This window comes from Scomber scombrus, chromosome 2 (assembly GCF_963691925.1).
Source record: "Scomber scombrus chromosome 2, fScoSco1.1, whole genome shotgun sequence".
Classification (NCBI taxonomy): Eukaryota; Metazoa; Chordata; class Actinopteri; order Scombriformes; family Scombridae; genus Scomber; species Scomber scombrus.
In genome coordinates, this window is record NC_084971.1 from 4,557,682 (window position 1) to 4,580,338 (window position 22,657).

Here is a 22,657-nt window from a genome sequence, read left to right on the forward strand (position 1 = left end):
GTAAGTACACACGCAATAAAAACAATTGTAGTAAAAACAAATTGTAATAAAATAGTAACATTATATACAAGAGTTATATTGGTGTTGAAACTTTTTTTTTTTTTTACCTTGAATTGAACACAAAGCTAATTTTCTTGTTATTTGCATGACTTGTGTTTTAGCAGTGCGTGTTTATTCATCCCAAATGTCCATACTTTATGCACTGACTGTGCTGTGTTTGTGTGACAGCTCAGCTCAGCCTCTGACTGACCTCGAAACGTAATTGGAACTAAATTTATAAAGCATTCGAGTGCAAAATGTTCACTCATGTTGACACATTTGTAATTTGTGTGAGTGCGGCTTCACCTCAGTTTGTGCCAGCCGGAGCAAATATACATCTGTTTGCATCCACTTGCAACTTCGTGTCAACTTTATATGCAAACATGCTGCCTCAAACAATTCCTTTGTGTCTGGTGTGAAAAGATATGACAGATGTTAACAATGTAATGTATTTTAAAGCTCTTTTAAAGCTCTACATTTTTATTGTAGGACTCCACTAGTATAGCTTTGCGGTCCCTCAGTTCAGCCTCTGGCAATTTTAGCTCCTGTTTCTTTCCGGCTCCCCTCTTAATGAGTCCACTCTGTTCTGATTGGTCAACTTCAGGAAGTATGCAGAGGAGCAGCTGCATCGGAGTTGTGTTAAGTTACTGCTGATGCAAACCCAACGTATCCTGCTTTACTGCCTTATATTAAAAGCTTTTAAATGACTTCATAATGGGATACTTTTATTTAGAATGTAGAATTTACAGGAAATTAGCAGAACTTCGTTAATAGTGCTAAAAAACGCTCGATACAATAAGATATAGAGCTATTTGGAGCTCTTTGTTGAGTGGACCAGTTAGAAATCATGAAGGGAGGAATAGCAGAAAACAGCCACCGTGAGAATGATGTTTGATACCTCCAACAGATAAACTAGTTATTTTACTTTGCTGTGCTGCGTAATGGAAAAACACTCACAGCATGCCAGCTCAACTCAACTCACGGCTTGGCGTGACTACCCCCAAAACAATGGAAAAATGTTAGTGGAGTGGAGCAGTGAACTTGCACGCTGTGTGTGGAGAAGATGACCACATAAAGAAATCCGTCACAACCAACATCAGCTTGGGCTAAAAGTAGAAAAACAGTTCGAAGCGAAGCGTTCAGAGCAGCCTGAAACCGGGGCTTTTTGCTCACAGGGATGTTTAATTTATTATTTGACACTTTGGCTACGTTTAATGTGAACATCTGACATTGTAACAACATATTACTGAAAATAAGGAAAAGTATAACCGGTCCCCTTTAAATTTCCTAAATCAGCTTCCTACTATGAGCTATGGGGTACATGAACATATATAATTGCCACAGTTAGAACAGTTCTGGTTATTATAATAAAGAGATTTTTGTCTGAGCTCTTTTTAATTGGTTTAAAGTGAGTTCGAAAAAGATGATCAGAATGTATGCATTGTTTGAATGAGAATTTGATGTCAGTAGTGTGAGTCTTTGCTCATGTGATCAGGCCACTGCCAGTCAAATCTGATCAAACCACTACACACAGTCCTGATGAAACAGATCAGCTAAATGTTTGTGCGATTAGCCAGCACCTAACTGTGAATAGGCTGCTGCACAGTGTGTGAATGTGTGAAAGTAAAGAAAAAGTAAACTATTCCTACTTGATTCAAGCTTTTAAAAAACAGTAAGAGTAAAGCCGTTGGCGTGTATTGGTATGTGTGGAAGTGTGTGGGAAGTGTTGGTATGCGTGCCAACACCAGGGTCAGTCTAATTGTTAAAAAAAATAAAAATTGAGAACGAGAAATCTCTGTAAAAACATATGGACATCATGTGAAGTGCCCACACATGGCAGCATATGGAGTGAAGCAGGGTGTAGGATGCATCAGTGAGGAAGGTGCTTGGTGTGTGTATGTGAAGCCTCGGTGGCGTAAACCAGACGAGGCTATGCAGACGAGCGCATCTGCTGCCCGTTTCTCCCATCTCGTCTCCATCACCGTGTGTCCACTTGACGAGACTCAGCTGCCGAACCCTTTGTCTCACCTGCTCATGTATAGAGCGTCATCCACCTCAACGTGGCTGCACTCCTGCTGTCCACTTTGTTGTGTTGATGTAGGTTTTCCTGTTCAGGTTTACTGAAGTAACTCTGATTATTAAAACTGTGTTTTAATAAGCTATAGGCTAGATATAATGGATACACTGTTTTCTGTAGTACACTTCAACCATATGTGAGGTCATCATGTCTCCCTTTTATTCACAGTAACAGATGGCACTTATTTAAAGGATAACTCCTCTTGGTTACTGTACAATTATGTCGTTTTGGCCAACATTCATATTGGTAATAACATTTTACGCAGCAATTTAATAGCTGACATCTGGGTACATGGAGACATGGGGGGACATATCCTGCTTTTTTGTGATTTTCCATCATTTTATATACTTTATGATGTATGAAAATTGCTCCCCACCATGCATATATATATATGCACACACACATAAAAGATTAAACCCATAAAAGAAATAAAAACCAACAGCTCATGACCACATAAGTGTAGTCTGTCAGCTGTCAAGATTTAAAAGAAGTAACAGAATCAACTGACCTGATGCTCACTGGAAGGCTGTTCAAGAGCAGAGGAACCAGTACTGCAAAGTCACAATCACCCTTAGCTTTTAACCCAGACTGTGGAATGGTTAGACGGCCGAGACTAGTAGACCTGAGGGGCCTTTTCAGACAATACAGTGTGAAGAGCTCAGTTACATACTTGGGCGCCTGATCATTCAAAGCCTTGTATGTGAAAATGGATTCTAAAAGAAACTGGAAGCCAGTGCTGTGAAGATCGGTGATGGATGAGAATCGCTTTGGTTTGGTCAATAATTTAACTGCTGAATTTTGAACAATTTGGAGCTGCTCCATCGCTTGATTGTTCAGGGAAGTAAACAAGCCATTAAGAATAACTGAAGCGGGAGGATAAAAGAGCATGTATAATTTTTCTCGGTGTTACTGAAGGACAGAACTGAGCTAATTTTGGAAATATTCCTCAGCTGATAACAACACGACTGGACTACTTTCTTTACATGTTGCTCCAGGCTCAAGGTAGTATCCAGGATAACACCTAGATTTTTGTCGCTGACTTTATGTGAGAGGGCCAAGGAGTGGCTGTATTTGTTTTGTGAAGAGTTCAGGGTCAATGATGAGAACTTTTGTATTTGGGACATCCAGCTTTTTATGTCATATAGACAGATTTGTAGTGAAGCAAATTTACTGGTGTCAGAAGGTTTAAATGACAGCAACAGCTGTATATCATCTGCATAGATGTTGATGGGATGTTGTGATGACGGATTATCTGAACCAAGGGTAACATGTATGGGATAAACAGTACAGGTCCCATGATGGATCCTTGTGGTATTCCATGTTTAGTCTGGGCTGTTCGTGAGGTAAATTCACCAACAGAAACAACAAATTCCTGGTGGCTACATACGAGGGAAACCAGTCCAGATCTGTGCCAGTAATACCCGCCAGCTGTTTTAGTCTGTCTGTAAGGACGGAATGGTTGATGCTATCAAAAACTGCACTGAGGTCAAGCAATACTAACACTGAACATGCCCCAGAGCTATCAGTAAATCATTTGTGACTCTAAGGAGGACAGTTTCTATGCTATGTAGTTTGCAGAACCCAGATCGAAAACTTCTCAAAGTAGGACCCAAAGTGGGGACTGTAGGACCAACTACTACAGTGCCTACTTCCAGCACTACCTTTTCTTGGATTTTTGATTGGAAACTGACACCAATGGCCGTTCCATAGGCATTGTTGCTAAGGTTATTCCACATGTTGTTGGTGTTGTCCACTCGCATATTTTGGATAAAATTCGGACTCGAACACATATAGGATGTATTTAAGAAGTTTCTTTTTCGAGTAACAAGATCAAGAAGTGAAACTATACTTTTGCTCCAGTTTATTTCCATAGCCTCTGAACCCCAAGATGTAGCATCCAGAAGCTAACCAATCAGAACAGAGTGGGCTTTTGGAAGGGGAGCCTTAAAGAGACTGGGACTAAAAACAGACTGTTTCAGGCAGGACAAACTGGATAAATGGCCAGTATACGATAAATCATGCAAAGATATTCCAGTTGAGCCCCAGAATATGATGTAAATTTTATTCTGGAAATATGCATGTAATGTCCACTTTAAGTGAAGTCAGATGGGGCAAGAAACACAAGCAGTCAGATGACCAGACAAGTTTTAATCAAACCCCAGGTTAACCAAACTTATTTGACAAGACAGGCAAAATTATTACTGAAACTGTCCTTTGGAAACATCTACTCCAGTTTGAAAACCAACTTTCTCGTATTTTATTGTTGTGTTTGGTGTAATTGTGTGTGCTCAAGTTTTACTTGTGCCATATGGGATTATTATTGATATTTCGGGGGTTCTACCTTTAGCTTTAGATTCTAATAAAGTAAGTTGTTCACAGTTTGTCTGATTGTGTTTCTTGCCCATTGTTCTTCATTATCAATATGTCTTCTGTCAATGTGTTATCAGTATCAGCAATATCTTTAACAATAGAAACAATCGCCGCAACTATTGAAAAAAAGAGACTGTAATTAACCTGAATTATACTTTAAGTGTAGACCTCGGTATGTTTTAACATATCTACAGACCTGTGTACTTTGGTGAGCATGTGTTTCTGATTCAGGTTTAGAAGGAGCTAGGTGCTGTGAAGTGGAACCTTTCAGTGTTGATGTGTATAAAATCCCTTGTTTACATGAAGGTTCAGTGGGTTTCTTGTAGGAGTGTGTTGTTATGCATCACAGCTGCACGTGTACCTACCTCTCGTGGGAAATCGGACGTCATGCTTCTTGGAAGAGTAATTAGCAGTATGGGTTTTATCTGCAGGCTCTTTGAAGACTTCATGAGTCAGTTCAGCATTCTGCTAATTTAGTTAGTTTCTTTTTTTAGTGTTGCCTTTTACTCTTATCCACATCTTCTCCATCATTTCTAGTGTTTTTTATTGCATTTTTGCCAGCAGTGTTGTCTATTTCTCATCTGCATATACAGTATCTCTAAATCATGTCATGAGAGGTTCTTGTTCTTTCCCTTCACACACAAGCCTGACATTTTGGCTGGATTGAGTTTGAGCTAGCTAACACCGGCTTGTAACAGTAAATATTAAACACATCCAGCTGTCGCTGTGAGAGGGCCGTCTGCTCTGCTGCTGCCTCGTACCCTCTTTGGCTTTTTTACAGGCAGCTCTGCATTGTGTTAGGTTTCAGAATCAGAAATACTTTATTGATCCCTGAGGGGAAATTGGCTCATATAACAGTTTCTCACATTTTAGAATAGAAATATATATAAGCATAGAAAAATAGAAAATTAGATATCTATAAAAATATCTGCATCATATTACGGTTCAAAAATAATGCTGAGAAATGGGATCTATAAATGTGTTAAAATGCAATCATAGTATAAATAAGAACTTGAAATACATGCAGTATGAATGCAGCAGAAATACACCAGGGTATTGCTCAGAACTTAAAGCAGTGGAACACAGTGCAGAGGAGGGCTGCAGCCACTTAAACACAGCGAGATACTGTAGATGCAAACAGGTCAACAGAGTATATAAAGGGGGAGAGTGGGAGAAAGCAGTGGGAAAGTAGTTAACTATCCTGCTTTTATTTTCTCTCTGCAACACGTTGTTAAGGAGTGAGCTTGAAATAATGAGTGTAGGTGGAATGTTAAACTACTCAACTACTCCTAAACTGGTTTGTTCATTCATTCTTTCAGTCACTCACCCACTCATGGTTGGCGTAACTGTCTCTCTAGTGGCCCCCCGAATGAAGTAGTAGTCATCCCACACTGTGTAAGACACGTACCATGTAACTGTAAGCTTCACAAATTGTCTTCAGTACCACTCCCTCTATCTATCCCTGTGTTTCCTGTCTCTTAATGTGATGAAGATAAATGCAGAAATGCCAACTTCCTGTGATGCCACCCAAGCTCTGAGAATCACAACCATACCTTGCTGACATGTTACATAGATTTCCACTGCACCGCGGGTGTAGTTTATTAAGTCAGTCTCTTCTAAACCTGCATGATGCTGCTTGTTAGCATTTGTGTCCCTGTTGTCTCATTAGCAGTAGCTGTGCCAATCAGTTAATTTGCTTGAATTGTTATTTATTTAATTATTTACTTAAGTTTTTATGTTTTGTCATTGAAAGGAACTTGATATTATACATTTACAGCCTGAGACCACTTATCCAGAATAAGAAAGTGGTCTCAGAATTTATATCATATGTTTGGTTTCAAATATGTTTCATTGAAAGTAGTCAATGACCAGATCATAGCTGGTCTCATTGTCCTGGAGCCAACTAACAATAGAGTCATGTGCCTAAATCTGTGAAGTTAAGTGAAGAATGTGTGGAGTATGAAATATTTCAATACCTGTTGGATGGATTGACATTCATGTTCCTCATCAGGATGAATTGTTATGACGTCAATAGTCTCTTCTCATCAAATGACAATCTCAATTTATCCAATTGTGGGTGTTATGACCATAATCAGCAAAACTAATGACATCACCAGCCTGGACGTTTGTGCTTATGGTCAAATGTTAGCATGCTAACATGATAAAAAATGGCGAACATCAAAAACATTTTACCTTCTAAACATCAGAATGTTATCTGTCAATGTGATTATGTTCCATGCTAGCATTAACATTTAGCTCAGTGGACCACTGGGCCAAGGTATAGCCTCACATAGTCAAGCAGGCGGTAGACTTTTATTCTTGGTTTTTTGTTATTTTAGTTATTTGAGAAGTTGCAACAATAGAATTGCTTGACTTTAAAGCGTTATCAATTACCAAACAATTTGAATAGTTTTGTGTTGATCATCTTATACATTTATTGACTGTAAATTAAGTGTTTAAGCACTTCACAGAACAACATTAGATTACAAAGATGAGCCGATAACATAAATATCTGCAAACGATGCCTGGAAACTTTACTACTTACCATTTTTGAAACAATGACTAATTAAATGATTTCAGACAAGACTAGTTAAAATCAGGCTTCTCATTTCTGGTTGGCAACTGTCAAATCTACTAAGTGTTGCTAATAGATAGGTGGTTGGTTAGCTAATGTTAACTTTGTGAATTGGTAGATAATTCTGTCTGTGGCTGACTTGTTTTGAAACAAGAACCCTGTAACAAAATCTTACATACAGTATGCATGTGATATGTATATATATATTCTATATATTCAAGGTATGCCAAAAGACTGAGGCTAAACACTGACTCTTTTATGCATTCGACGTATCAGTAGCTTATTAGTGTAGGTAAGCTAGTTAGTCAGGTGGCTTATGATTGCAGCATTTGTTAAAGAAGACTTCTGCAAGCTGCAAGTTGTCTTGTTTTCTCTTCAAAAAGATGTCAAGACTGTTTTTGTTTAATGGTCAATAAAATGCTTTTGAATCCAGTGTCACCATTTATTGCAGCGCATGCTAGGAATCATTAGCATTAATCTTACATTCTTTCTGGAGCGTGGCTGTCATTTCCAAGGGAATAAGTTCGGAAATATGTAATATGATATATATTTTCAGTGACCTGTGAATGGGCTCTGGTTTTGTGTGGGAGGAGATGATGACAGGGGTGACTTGATGCTTGAGGGGCGAGAGGCAAAGGTTTCTCAACACTCTCCAGCAGCCAAGCGCCTGTCACTGGTTTTGGCAATCAAGGAGGGACTGCGGGGCTGAGAAAAGGGGAACAAGTCAAAAAGCCATGGAGAAGGGGTAGAATAACTCAAGCCACCTTTTAAATCCAAAGCCCCTCTTTTTCACCTCTTTCTGTTTTCCTTCACACTATTCGCTTCTGCCAACTTTCCACTCTTCTCTGAATCTTGTTCTCACAGTCGCTCTCTCTTGCTCAATTGTACTCTCACATTCCCATGCGGGGAAAAGTGGAGTTTGCAAATTGCGGTTAAACTTCCGCCACCCTTTCTCTCTCCTTTTGCTCTCCATCCCACTTGCCATACCCTAAATATCCCTCGCTCTATTTTTATAATGCTCACTCTCCTCTTTGCCCTCGCTTTGTCCTCCTAGCGCTCACTTTTTTCATGTCCCTATTCTCTTGTCGCTCTCCGAGGAAGCGACGCTCATACACAGTCCTTGGCAGGGCACAGTTAGACTGTCACACACACACACACACGTGCACACACACACTAGGACAAGGTAGTCTCTGGGCAAGGCTCCTTGTCAGTACACATGAGTACAATGGGTTTCTGTTCTCGTAGGGTCGACCTCTCCGCTGGGCATTGAAAATATGTCCTCCAAATCACACTCTTCCAACAGACGCATTCATACACGCAAACTCGATCCATCGTATTTGAACATTTTCTAACCCTGCTGATTGTTTCTGTCTCTTCCAGCTCTGCACGAGTTCCCTACTGACCTGTTCACACACAAAGAGAGAACAGAAGGAGCGGTGGCCCTGCATGTCCTTTGTGTAAGTTTACCTTCACCTACATAAGACTCTGCATTCATGTGTGTTTGTCTGGTAATATTATATGTTTGTCTTGGTAAGAAATCTATCCATATATAGCATTTCTATACCTTTGTGTCACAGAGCTCTCATTGTTGTTCAGTAACTCAAAAGCCATGTTTCCATCTACCACTAATGTTGTGCAAATTTGAACTCAATTTCCAGAAAAGCTGCAAAAAGAAAATAGTTTATTCCATCTTCTACTGTTATGCAAATACAGATAGATAGATACATTTAAAATAGATTGTAAGTTCAGCGAGATGAATGACTCTTGGCTCCGATTCCTCTGTCGGCTGCCAATAAACCGTTACGGAAAAGGAGTGTAACAAGATGGATTAAAAGAACCTCAGTTAAACCTCAAACGGTGGTAAACAATGTAGAAAAAATGATGTGTTCATTTGAGGAACATCACTGTCACCTCATCTGTTGATGCAGGTCTGATGGTTTCGTTTTTTTTGTCTGTTTCCAGTGCACTTTGTGACTTTTTGCTTTTATCAGTACACCAACTTTTGTGTCTGTAAAGAGCCTCACTGTTGCACTGGGTGACATGTTCTTTCATTATAATGAACATTCACATGGTAGTTTATTTCGAGCCATCCCACATATACCATCTTGCTGTTTTAAATACTCATTATAGTTGTATTAACCCGCAGCTGAAAATAGTCCAACAAATGCGCTCTTTATTCTTTTATAAGTAACTTTAACTAAAAACCACAGTGTCTAGCTGACTTAGGAAATAACAATACAACAAAATAAAAATGAAACCATATAATTATGACTTATTTGTAAAGATTTATATCTTTAGTAGGAAACAATGAGGTCGTGGCTGAGTGTAGGGAAGTCAGACAGAATTGAGGGACGAAAGCATTTTATTTTTTAATGGGATGAGTTTGAAAGAAAATAAACTTTAACAGCGACATCAAAATCCAAACCTCTCCAACAAAATGTATCGGTGACACAATCATTCATGTTTAGTTTTTTAGTTTCTTAAGTAGTGGATATTTCTTGTCAGGCAACAAATGGTGCAACGGTAAATTTAAAACTCAGCTTCAAATAAACTTAATTGGAATAAAAGTTCACAAACCTAAATCGCCAAAGCAGGACAGTAAATTAATATTGATAGATGATTAGCAATAAATGTTAAATAATAGCCACATATCAGCAATCATATCAAATACAATATAATGAAATACAAACCCAATTATATTCAATTCTATTCAATGTTTTTTTATTTATTCAAAGAAACCTCGTTCAAATCCTTAGTTTTCTATCAGTAACAGTGTTCAGGTATTCTGCTACCATGTACTCTTTATTCAAATCAAATAGAATTCTAATTTCCTTTGTGATTTAGTGGTTTCGTTCCAATATTTGATATCATTTTCTTTTTGTTTTGAGATGATTTGGTTTGGCCAGATTGTTTGGTGTCTGTCCTAAAACCCTGATGTGTGTGTGGGCAGAGCTTCAGGATTTTTCTCTCTGGCTGAACAGAAGACAGCTTCTCCTCTCCTCTCCTCTCCTCTCCTCTCCTCTCCTCTCCTCTCCTCTCCTCTCTTCTCCTCTCCTCTCCTCTCCTCTCCCCTCCTCTCCTCTCCTCTCCTCTCCTCTCCTCTCTTCTCCTCTCCTCTCCTCTCCTCTCCTCCCTTCTCCTCTCCTCTCCTCTCCCCTCTTTTCCAGCTATATTTCACTGCTTCAGCACACACATGACCAGTCACACCGGCCTCTCTGGCGCGGCCCAGCAGGGGTCAGCATGTAAGGTCGAGGCTATGATGAAGCCCCTCGTCCATCACTCTAACATGACTGACAGAATGTTCCAGTACATGATGATCCATGTTTTTCTTCTGCTGTTGCTGATAGCCTCCGGATGGAATCACTGTAATGGAAGCTCATGCCAGCAGAGCAGCAGCAGCTTCTCCATTGAACTCTGCTGTACATAAACAGAGCACTAAGAACCTCCGAGCGGACCATTATGCAAGTACATGTTTGACATTACGGGCGATGTCACTACTTACAGTGCAGCCCCCCTCTGAGCTGGCCTCTCCCTGCTGCACGGGGGGAAATGAAATCAACCTTTTCTGGAATGCTCAGGCATTTAAAACAGCAAAAAAGTATAGTAGATTATCACCAACTATTTCTTTGTGTTGTGTAACCTTTAAAATAATGTACTGTATGTCATTTCATAGGAGATGTTGCTGTACTGTACTTTGTGGTGAGAACAGCATGCTGTGTATTGTTGAGGAAGGACAATCAGGCCTAATACTTGCAGAGTATACTGTACAGTTCTAACTCTGTACAACTTTTTCTAGCTCTTATTTTTGTAAAAATTCAGACACACAATTGGTTGAACCTAAGGACAAGCTTGCCCACTACTATGTGTTTGAACTATGACATACAAAACATCCACTGAAGCTACCCCAAAAAGATAAATGAGATGAAAAATGATGATGAAATGATGAAAATACCTTTAAGAAAAGCATTAAATTAGCGCCACAGCTAACGCCTGCTGAGCTTGAAAGCTCATTCTTCACCATGGTAACAGTCAATAATCTTAACTCAAAATCCACCGACCAGCTTTTTCCCGTGCTTTCAACCACATCTCATGTTGATGAAGACTGTGGGATGTTGTAGCAACATCCAGAAAAGAGTCATTTTGGACTTTGAGTTGGGGTTTTTTTTGCTAAATGAATCAGCTTTTTAAATAATTGATGAATTTTGAAGTCTATAAAATTAATTCTAAATTAATACTGGCCATCACACTTTATTTCTATATCACCTTTTACAGTGCAAGTGCTTCACATTCAAAATACATAAAATGAAATACAATCATATTAAATCTAGATAAATAAAAGCAAAGACACTATATAAAATATACAAAGGGAACAGACATAGATACCACAAACTACCTAAATGCCTGCCTGAACACAGTATCCATGGACCTCAAGCCTATTGGGAGAATATTCCAAAGCTTTAGGGCTGTCAAATGGACGGCACAGTCTCCCAGAGTCTTAAAATGTGTCTGAGGTACACTTAAAAAACACTGAGTAGAAGACCTAAGGGCTCAGCTCAGCTTCTACCGGCTGGATTTATCCACCCAACAATCAAAAACACAAAGATATTTCATCTATAATGATGTATAAAACAGCAAAAAGAAGATTCTCACATTTGAAAAGGTGGTAACAGAGATTGTTTGACTTTTTTTTACATTTCTAAGTTACTATTAATAACTTAATATATTTTAGAAATGGTTGTCAATTAATTTTCTTTCAAGTGACTAATCAATTATTCGACTAATGGGGAGTTTACTGATGTAGCCGAATGAGTTCAGTTTATCACATTTGGATGCAAAAACACTATTATAATTATTTCTGTGAATTTAAAAAAATAATTGTTCATCTTTGAGACTTTGTAGCCAAGACGTGTGACTTGCAGAACAATGTCTTTGTCCTACTTCTGCCTCCCAACCAGAATACACAGTTGTATAAATGTGCTTGCAGCCTTCTCTTCTCTCTCTCCACCTGCAGCTGCTCTGCTTCACTGTTAATCAGCACTTGCGAATGCTTATTTTCTCGCTATTACTGGTTAGAGAATAAAAAATAAATAAAAGGCCCTCTGAAGTCATAATATGAAACAACTCTAATTCTGAAAATGCTGTTAAAAAAATAACCAAATAAATTACACAGCAGCTGTCACATCACCATGTGGCTTATGTAGTATGAATTATGCAGCATGTGTAGCAACATATGGTCGGGGGTCACGGATGTTGACTTAAACAGTGGATTACATCCTGCTGTATTATCCTGTGATGGAGCCACAAGTGTGGCTGCTGTGAAGTGATTCCAGTGTCAGCTGAAGATCGTTATTGATTATCGGTGTTTGTTTCTGGTATTGGATTTGGCTTGAAGACAAAACTCTTGTAACATATTTCTATTCATCACAGTTTTCAATTCCAGCTGTTGTTCTCTTGACAGCTGTGTTGCCAATGCCGATCCTCCCCTCCAATTCTGTAGAACCTATTAATGCTTCATCATCACTTCTAAGAAAAGATTTGCCATTAGAAAAACACAACTCTTATTTCAGAACTTCCTATCTGTACACACACACACACACACACATAAAACATGTGTGCAAATCGAAACAAATGTACATTCAGCATATATTTCCTTAGCTGATATACACACACACACACACACACACACACACACACACACACACACACACACACACACACACACACACACACACACCCACCCACACACACACACAGTGAAGCGTGTTGTTTTCCCTCCAGCTCAACCCTGAATCAAGATTAAACCCTGTTATTAGGATTACATGCGACCTTTGACCTTCGCTCGCCCCAAATTAATAAATCTGCTTCAGTGACTGCTTGCCTTGAGTTTATGGCACTCTACTCTTCACACACACACGCACACACTCACACATAGTCACTAGGCTCAGTCGCTGCTCTATTGTAGGCGTTAGGGGTAGTTGAGCTCATTCTCACCTGCTTTCAGGAACAGGAAATCGAAAAAAGTTCCAGTTCAGAGCACAAAAGGAAATAAAGAATAGTCACACTCCGCATTATTCCTGCTGTAAGATTTCAACCCTGCACGTCTTTGAAAGGCGTCATTATTACAAAGAGTCAGTGTAAGAATATTCATGCTTTCTCCTTTGTTCACACATTTCCAGTCAGTCTGCCGTCACTACCTGACACCTCTTCTCTTGATCATTGCATTCTGTCTTTCATCTTCATCTTGTTTTTATTTCTCACCGTGGTCCATGTTGTGTGTATTACGTGATGTCAAGACAGGGCAGCATTAAAAGCACTTTATACACTACTTGTAGTGATAATGAATCCTGTTACGGTAAGACCATTAAAGAGTACATTCACAATTTTTTTCCAGGTCTGCCCTAAAATAATAATCATGTGTCCAAATGAACACTTACATATGCTTTTTCTTGCTGTTATCATTCCTCTCGTTCATACTAACCGTAAAGAGATGGCTTCATAATGCACTTTGCATAATGTACTAAGTGATGGAGGACCATATCCACAGCCGTCGCTCTGTGTAGAAATGTTTATTTTAAATGTACTTAAAATTTTAGTTAATAAAGTTAATATCTTTCAAAGTTCCTGTATTTTGTGGGCTAAATTCCCTCTTTTTGTTACGATCCTTCCTCTACAACTGTTTAAGAAAATAGTCAGTCAAGACACAAAAAGAGAATTTTTATCAAAAAGACTGAAACTGTGCAAGATAACTCAGACAACTGAAGCCTCATATTCCCTTCTGGTAAACTTTCAAAGACATTTATCTCAAAACGAGGACTTCTTCTTCTGTTCTTTAGTTTGGAGCCCATAGTGTCATTCAAGGTCAGAGGTCATGCTGCTTTTTAGTATCAAGTTTTTTCAGTATCAAGCAAAGTTCATATTAATACTGTAATGCTTTTTTAATGTCAGTATATTTTTAAAAAGTGAAAACGAATGTCCTTATTTAAAAATGTAAATAGCGCGGTCCCTTAGTTATGTCCTTTATGAATTTTTAACGCTTATCCGTTAATGCACTGTACCGCATTTGCACGGTAATCTTTGGCCTTCAATTACCACACTAGCTGTTACATTTTTCATGTTAATTTACATATAAATTTAATGTCCCAGTGAGATCTGAGAAGCGTTCTTTACTGTTATTTAGGGTAAATGCAACAGTTATGAGGAACAAGAGATTTCAGACAGAAAATCGCTGGTAAATCATTGGTTCCTGCCAACATTTTAACAGCCAGCCACCTTGATTTTTGGCAGTTAAAGATACAGCTGGAGCCGATTTTAACGTGTCCTGGACTTTTCACCCCATCATCTCACATTCTTAAATCACATCAGGCAACATGGTCATACTTAACTAATCCCTGTAATATTTATCACTCTCTCTCTTCACAGACTATATACATGTTCTGTGCCCTGGCCCTCATCTGCGATGACTACTTCGTCCCCTCGCTGGAGAAGATATGTGAGGTATGAATTGAGTAGGATACTTTCCAAAAACAATAACTACTGGTTGCATAATTTTTTTCATTAAATTTCTTAATTGAGCTTGTGCACGATGTTGGACTCAAGACTGTCCTTCTGGTAGGTCAGTAAATATTTCAGTGCTCTTTCAGTTTTGACTGTAAATCTGCACCATACAAAACCAATAATACGAAATATTGTGATACTTCGCATGAACAAAAGATGGAAGGAGTCACCAAGAAGAGATTTTAAATCACCGTTCAATCATCGTTTGTAGAACTGTGTATGTTCTTTCTGATATGATGGCGAGAGGACGACTACTAGATATTTGATTCAGCAGAACTGTACAGGAAAAAGTGTACAGACAAACTTATCAGTCAACAGAAATCTATCAATTCATGTAATGAAAGTGTTTTGTCCCACTTGCCAATAGAGTTTGAAGCCTGCACTCCCTCCTGCACTTATGCTGTCTTTTCGTGTATCATTGTGCTCAATCTCCATGAACAAAGTGTAGTTTTAGTATTTTAGAATTGTGTTATGGGATTACAAGACTGGGTATCAAACATCAAAAATACAACAAAACCTCTTCCAGTAACACATACACAAGACCAACATTAATGTACCAAATGTTAAATAAAGCTGGCACCAAATAGCAGTAAAAGAAAGGAACTGCTTATGTAAAAATCAAATTTTCACCCAATAAATGGCTTTTCCTCGTCTTCCAGGCTGTCTCCAAGCAACTGACTAAGTTCAGTATTTTCCATGTGAATAGTCTTTGTATTGTTTATGTGTGAACAAGTTTCATGGTTCCCAATTAAAAAGTACAATAGAAAACACAATTACAAACCCATTTTCATATCAGTGAGATGTCATATTGAACAAATCAAGTTTTCTGCTTCCAGACAGCTTATTTGCAATCTTCGTAATGTTCAGCTAAGGGTCAATGCATCAGGGTTTAGGCTCAGATTGATCTCCTTCTGTTTGTGTCTAGGAATGGTTTGGATTTTCTATAATGATTTCTATATTTATTTCTTTGTTTCTGTTTTGTCTCTTCTTCCCCTTCTCTCCCAGCGTCTCAATCTCAGCGAGGATGTAGCAGGTGCAACTTTCATGGCTGCTGGCAGCTCGGCTCCTGAGCTCTTCACGTCCGTCATAGGTATTCACCATAACCATCCCTCCCTCTCTTTACCCACTCTGTTCTAACCAAACTGAATCATGCATGCCTTTGAATGCTTTTATCCCAAGACGATGGCAGTAAACAAACATGGCTTTCAATGTACTGAATTACATTAAAGGCATCTTATGTAAAAACTGGGGATGAACCAATACTGATACCAGTATCGGGTATTGTTCCGATACCTGAGGTGATGCGTGATGTGAAGGCCGAGGAAGAGAGGCCTCACATCTTCCACAGAGTCGAGCAAGTTAGCAAGAAAAGTTGTGTTACTAGCTAGCACTAAGCCAGATAGCAGTGCTAGCGCACCATGATGTTGTTAGGTCTAACCCACTAGTATAGTTACTGATGCAGCCTGAGCAGCAGTAGACTGACCATTAGCCAAAGTGGCATAGGCATACCTATGGGCAACGGCGGCATGAGGCCTAGCCTCACATGTGATGAGGTCCGTAGTGTACTGCAACATACAATGACACCTAGCTGTTGACGCAGCCTGAGTGGTAGTAACCCAACAATCATAGCGTACCATGAGGTCTTGGATGCGACATTGCGTGATTGGCTGGATAGTCTTACAAAGCAGCGAGGGAGTGGTGTTACTAGCTTGTGAGAATCCACCAGTGGGATGGTGGATCTTCCTCCTTGTAGACATGTTGATTTTTTCAGGGACACCAGATGGTGAAACAAAGTTCCCAGATGATCCATTCCTGAAGAGTGTGTATGTGTGTGTGTGTGTGTGTGTGTGTGTGTGAGTGGAGGGGTCTTTCTCAAGTGCCAAGACGGAGCACTGAAGGGTAAACCAGTAGCATAGGCCATTAGAATGCTGAGCACATACGGCATAAAAGAGAACCTACAAACTTGGCAGCAAACACCAGACAAAGAAAATGTCCAGAGACAACCCACGGGTGGTAAAAATAACAGTAGCTCTAACCCAGTACATTGCTGTTGATGACCGGCCGGGATTTCGTCATCTTCTTAATGTAATGGAGCCGAAGTATGAGATCCGTCACCACATCACAGAAACTGTATTACCAATGCTGCATGATGTCTAACAGCCTGTTGCAGGACATTTCGACCTGCAGCTTCACCACTGAGGTTTTGGCCAGCAGTGTCGCCAGAATGTCTCTCACCAGACTAACTTCACAATGGGTTAATGATTTTACTCCACATTCCCCAGAGTCATTCTACAAGCCAAGCATTGGGACAACGCCAAAAACATGATCAAGGCCATCAGTCATCCTGGACTCCCTAGCCTGCCATGTGTCACTCAAAACCTCTAGTTGGCTGTTAAGAAGGGTCTTTTGGCTTAGAGAAGTTTGGCCAATGTGGTGGCACTTGGAGGTTAAATAATTGGACATAAAATAGTTGGACGTTTTAAATATATAAACACACTGAAGGTCCCCCGCATTTTGGAAGCACTCAGAGGCCAATACACATATTTTTCTGTAGTTACATGTATAAAACAGAAGAAAATTGCTTGACATCTCTTTTAAACAAACCCTGAAATCTAATGATAAAATAGTGGAAATGCACATTCCGTTGTGGAGCCCCCTCTACCCATGCCACAGTCTCTTGTCAAGCAGAAGCGGGCTTTGGGAATATTTGGATCTGAATATCAGCTCCCTGATATCACTGCTCACCAATGGACACTTCTGGAAAAGACTATCTGTTCTGTCTCTTTGAGTAGTTAACCTCAGCTCCTCTGATGCTTTGGCCTCAGATGTGATTCCTGTTGTGCTCGTGCTTCAGAGACTTTTGACCAAAGAAACAGACGAGGACCGCAGCATCGAAACAATGAACAGAACCTTAGCTGCAGCCATCAAGAGACATTTCACTGACATGCAGTAGTGTGGAAAGTGGAAGACAGCACTGATATATGAAGGCAGTGGCATGTTTGTTCAGGAAAACACAAATGTTTAAATGTCACCAGCAGCATCATTTTGTATATTATATATATAGAGTGAGAAACATCTGATCAAAATAAAACATGTTTTCAAAGTAATTGTTAGAACTGTGATGGTATTATTAAGTATTCATATCGGTATTTGATTTCAGAAAGTACCCAATGCAAGCACTCGTACTTGATATGAAAAAAGTGATATCAGTGTCTCCCTGTTTATAACTACTAAAGAAACGCTGCTGAGGAGTAAAAGCAATATGTTTTCTTTGATCATGATTGCGTATGACAGAATATCTGTCTGAACCAACAAGAGAGCATCAAAGGCTGGACTGCCACATTGCATCACTATCCTGTGTATAAATCTCTAATTATACATAGAGACTTCACCAATCTTCTGTTTTCTAGCTGGATATGTCGAGTACTGTGCTCATCTGCGCTCACTATGGAGCCCTGATGTCTTCTGTTGTGTGTCTGTGTGTGTCTGTATGTGTTGGCTCATTTTCTCCCCAGGGGTGTTCATCACCAAAGGTGACGTGGGTGTGGGAACCATTGTGGGTTCAGCCGTCTTCAACATCCTCTGCATCATCGGTGTGTGCGGCTTCTTCGCTGGCCAGGTATGATGTCATAGCAGTGTTACATTGTTGCAGCCAAGCCCCCGCCGCTGACCTGGTGGCATTTTCACAGAGTACAACCGACGGCCTTAATGTCACCTTTAAATATTCAGCAACATAAACAGAAAGCGGGAGAGTCAACTCATGAATTTGTGCATAATGTTTACAGAAGCTTGCATGACACGCGTACACATTGTTGGTTTATGCATGATTCTGAGTGCACCCAGGTACCTAGGATCCATGTATCAATTTAATTTATCATCTTTGATTCCTGACATATGCCTGTATTATCTGCCACTGCAGCTATCACATTTTCCTTAACGTGTCAGTACAGGCATATTTGTCTCATCTTTCACGTAACCGTAATGTGTCGTGAGGAATATAACAAAGATCAGGATTAATATGTTTCACGCCTCAATCATCTTCACACTGATGCACACTGATTATGCTTTGTTCTTTTCATTCACATATTTGTTCGTAAATGAAAAAACACTTTGTATCTCTGTTTTCTGACTTGCATCCTCGGTGCCTGTGTTGCATGAGATACAGTGATAACATATTATAGTGCAGCCTCTTTCTGATGCTATCTGACATGCCAAGGACAGGGCAGAGCCACACATGGAAATGAGTGGAGTACAAGGATAAGCTCTTTGCTCTGAAAAATATATGTACTTGACTCCAAACAGTGATGCAATCCCAGATTGTGCATTACGCAATCATAGTGAGATAATGAGGGAGAGAGACAGGCGGTATAACGGGGCTTGGAAGGATGGGGTGCAGTAAGATCATCTTCAAGCCCAGCCATTGCACCTCGCTACTGTTTATTACCTTTGGCTGGCTGTCCATTGCCAGTTTCATCTACAAAGCTCTTTTGTACATTGAGCTTCAGTACAAGCAAACATTCTAAAGCTTTGTTATTGCTTCTAACTTTGCCCTCTGGCTCTCAGCAGCAACCAATTCCACAGCTGGGAGTGGCACTTTCAAGATGTGACTTCTGACTCTCCACTCACAGTGTGAGCGTTGTGTGGGAAGACCGAGATGCTGAGCGTTACAGCGTTAGTCACAGCGTTGTGGGCTCCTGCATCGTATCTGATTACATAAAGTCGATAAACACACAGGCACCTTTTCCTACGTAGGATGGCACCTTGCAATTGGCTTTTTCAGTCACTGTGATTCAGTAGGTCAACTTAACAGCTCTTGTGTTTACATCAGTATGCTAATGATGTCAGAGGCGTTTCTGTGTCATGGTACTGCATCAACTCCAGCAAAGCAAAATGCGAGTGTATGAATTGATGTACTTGTTTTTATAAGTGTGCTTATCTCTGTTTTTTTTCCCCTTGTAGGCAGTGAAGCTCTCTCCTTGGGCTGTACTTCGAGACTCAACTTACTATACCTTTTCAATCATAGCCCTCATTGCGGTAAGAGTTTAGAGACATAGAAACACATGGAAAAACACAATACACATGATCAAGTCTGTAGAAATTGGATAAATATGCAGATAAAAAGGCCATGAAGCCAGCCAGTGTTTTGTTTCACATCAAGCATACAAAAACAAAGAAAATCACACTGATATAACAGTGTGTCAGTAATTCATAATTTTGCATATTGTGTTCAACATGCTAAAAAGGTAACCTCACAAATAAAAATAACTTTTAGCCTTTACTGTGTCCTGTCTTTAAATGAGATGTAAGGAACCAAAAGGTCATGCTTTGACCTTTTTCTGCTTGTCTGAGCTCTGGATTGGTCATGCCCCCTAGTGGAATAGATGCTGAAATGCAGAATTAATTTGACTTTCAATTACTGCCTCCCACCTAATGTCCCCTTGTGTCCTCTTTGTCTTCCCTCTTTAGTTCATCTATGATGAGAAGGTGTGCTGGTGCGTAATGAGATTTTGTTCTGTTGCACCCTCACTTTGTTACAACTATAAAATGTTACACAAATTTGACTGACTTTCTGTTCATGTGCTGATCCAGGTGGGAGTCTCTTATCCTGATTCTCATGTATGCAGGCTATATCCTCATCATGAAGTGAGTACGCTCCTGAAGACATTTCCGATGCCTTCTGCTATTTGATTGGTTGCAGTCATATAAAAGAAGTTGTGCCACCAACAGTGTTCTTTTGTCATTGCCAGGTTTAATGGCAGGGCACAGCGCTACTTCGACCGTCGAAAGAAGAGCTCAGTGAATCTGGCCAATGGGTTGACAGGAAGCACTGATCTAGAGGATAATGTCACTTGTGATGCTACTGCAGTCCTACTCAAGAAAGGTAACATAACCTGTATTATACTATTTCACACAGGCTTTACCCTAACAGGGCTCTGTAGGATTTATCTGCACTGAAATTTGTATAGGCAGCTGGGACACCACTACACATTTATTTTTGTTCAGCTCCATGAGAAGATGGTCATGGATGTCTTTGTCAAATAAGTTCTGTCTCCCGTGCTTGACCATCGCCGCTGACGCTCCACCATGCTGTTCGACTTTCTGAACTTCCCCTACATGACGAGTTACATGCCCTCCATCCAGAAACTGTGACAGACAAGTCACACGTTTTTGTAGTGTGTAAAATGAAAGACAGCCCCTCAGGACATTCATGTTGTTGTTGGTGTGGTAGCTGCATCCTTTTTACTTGACTTTGCTTACTACTGTTCCTAGCAAAGCCTTTATTTCTAGGCTGCATTGGGCCGGTAAGGCTTGGAGATGACTAGATGCCAGTAGAAAAAGGAACATATCCTTGGTCTTCAACCTGAGGTCTCATTTGGCAACCTAGTTCTTCCATACATTTTTCAAGTGTCTGCATCTTCCAGCTTTCCTTCTATCTTCAAAGTTATGGAGCAATATGGGGCAGTGCAATAGGAGAGCAGTGCAAGAGATGCTGGCTAAGGCATGTGCACATCCTTCCAGCCTCCAGTATGCTTCAACACAGCCTGCTCTCTTAGCTTGTTCTGCATCTGGTACTCTGAGTGCCGCCGCAGAGAGACCCAGTCGGCTAAACTTGTTCCTTTGGGTATGCTGAGGAGGCATTGAAGAGAACCAGGGCGGCAGGTGGCAGTTGGTTAGGCAGATGGTTGCCAGGGAAATGCTGCATCACAATTGGTCTACCAGTAGTCAGCAGGGACCTGGACTGTTGGATGGTTGTTCAAATACTTCTGTTTGAAATTACATCTTACACTTTTTCTGTGCATGGACACCTCCCTACCAGGACGGTGGGCTCATACACTAACAAGGATGGTTAGGGGTGTATTGCCAATCACATCAACCCACTATAACTGGTGATGTTGGTTCTCCAGCAGCTATTGACATTCCAGAAAACATGTTGAAGAGGACCAATTGGCCTGTGTCAACATAGACAGGGTAGAGTTCACACTGTACCACTGTTGTAGACTGCAGATAACCTTCAGACTCTGTGGATGTTTTGGGGTCATTTTATGCCTTTATTAGACAGCGATAGTTGAGAGATGACAGGAAACAAGGATTAGAGATGCAACAAAGGTCCACAGACAGATTTGGGTACATTGCAGTTTATCGTTGGTATTGTTATACCTAAGTCACAGGATCAACCAAACCGTGGGTGTGTGGTACATTAAGGGCACCGGGCCCCATCTCTCCTGCAATTCCAATTGTGAAATACATATTTTGATGAAAAATCATTTTTGTTATTGTTGGGTTGTGTGTTTGTATAGGTTTAATTTGTTATTCTCACATAAATCACACATAAATACAGCAACATGCAATAAACTAATGAAAAAGTGCTGCCTACAATCTGTGTCTGTGTGCTGAAGAGTGTACTTTTTCTTCACCCGATGGCGGTATGTGTATAATGTGTGTATGTGTTTAGCTTTTCCTGGTGGCCCCTGATCGGTTGCCACTGCAAGCTGAAAATAACTGGATCTGGGGCGGAAAAAATTACGCCCCAGAAATATTACCAGATTGGACGATTTTCCGCCCAATTGCTGCTTCCATATTAGATAACATTTACCCCTGAAGGCAGACAAAACGTACATGAATCGTTGTGGTACTGTGGGGATAATTGTAGAGTGAAAGCAGTTGCTTAGTGGCTCCAAAAGATTTTTTTTTTTTTAATTTTTAGAAACCACTAACCTAGCCGCTAGCCACCAGCAGCTGGCTCTCTGCTGTACTATACAGCACATGCTCAAGGCCAAAATACACAGCTGCCTAGAGCTGTAGTCCCAGCTAATGAAAAAGTCACACCATTCCACTGATCCAGACACACTGGATTTTTTTTAAATCTCAGGCTTCAAAAGTCCCATATCATATCTCAAGGTGGAAATTCAGTGGACGAACTGAAATTGTATTCTGATATTGCAAACAGGAGAGGTTTGAGAAGGTGAAAATAAACCAATGTAGCACACTGTCCATCACAATTTGGCCTTCTTTTCTTCAACAGGTCTATCACTGTTTGGGCT

General features: G+C 40.1%; 1 protein-coding gene across 1 annotated transcript in view; it reads left to right on the top strand.

Moving 5' to 3' along the window:
• LOC133991830 (sodium/potassium/calcium exchanger 3-like) overlaps positions 1-22,657 on the top strand; it is a 58,176-nt gene that overhangs the window by 29,243 nt on the left and 6,276 nt on the right. Inside the window, exons 3-10 of the mRNA XM_062430407.1 lie at positions 8,442-8,518; positions 14,481-14,555; positions 15,621-15,705; positions 18,131-18,234; positions 19,575-19,649; positions 20,082-20,107; positions 20,205-20,258; positions 20,363-20,496. Of these exons, the coding sequence (XP_062286391.1) occupies positions 8,442-8,518; positions 14,481-14,555; positions 15,621-15,705; positions 18,131-18,234; positions 19,575-19,649; positions 20,082-20,107; positions 20,205-20,258; positions 20,363-20,496 (630 nt within the window). The remainder of the gene's footprint in view (positions 1-8,441; positions 8,519-14,480; positions 14,556-15,620; positions 15,706-18,130; positions 18,235-19,574; positions 19,650-20,081; positions 20,108-20,204; positions 20,259-20,362; positions 20,497-22,657) is intronic.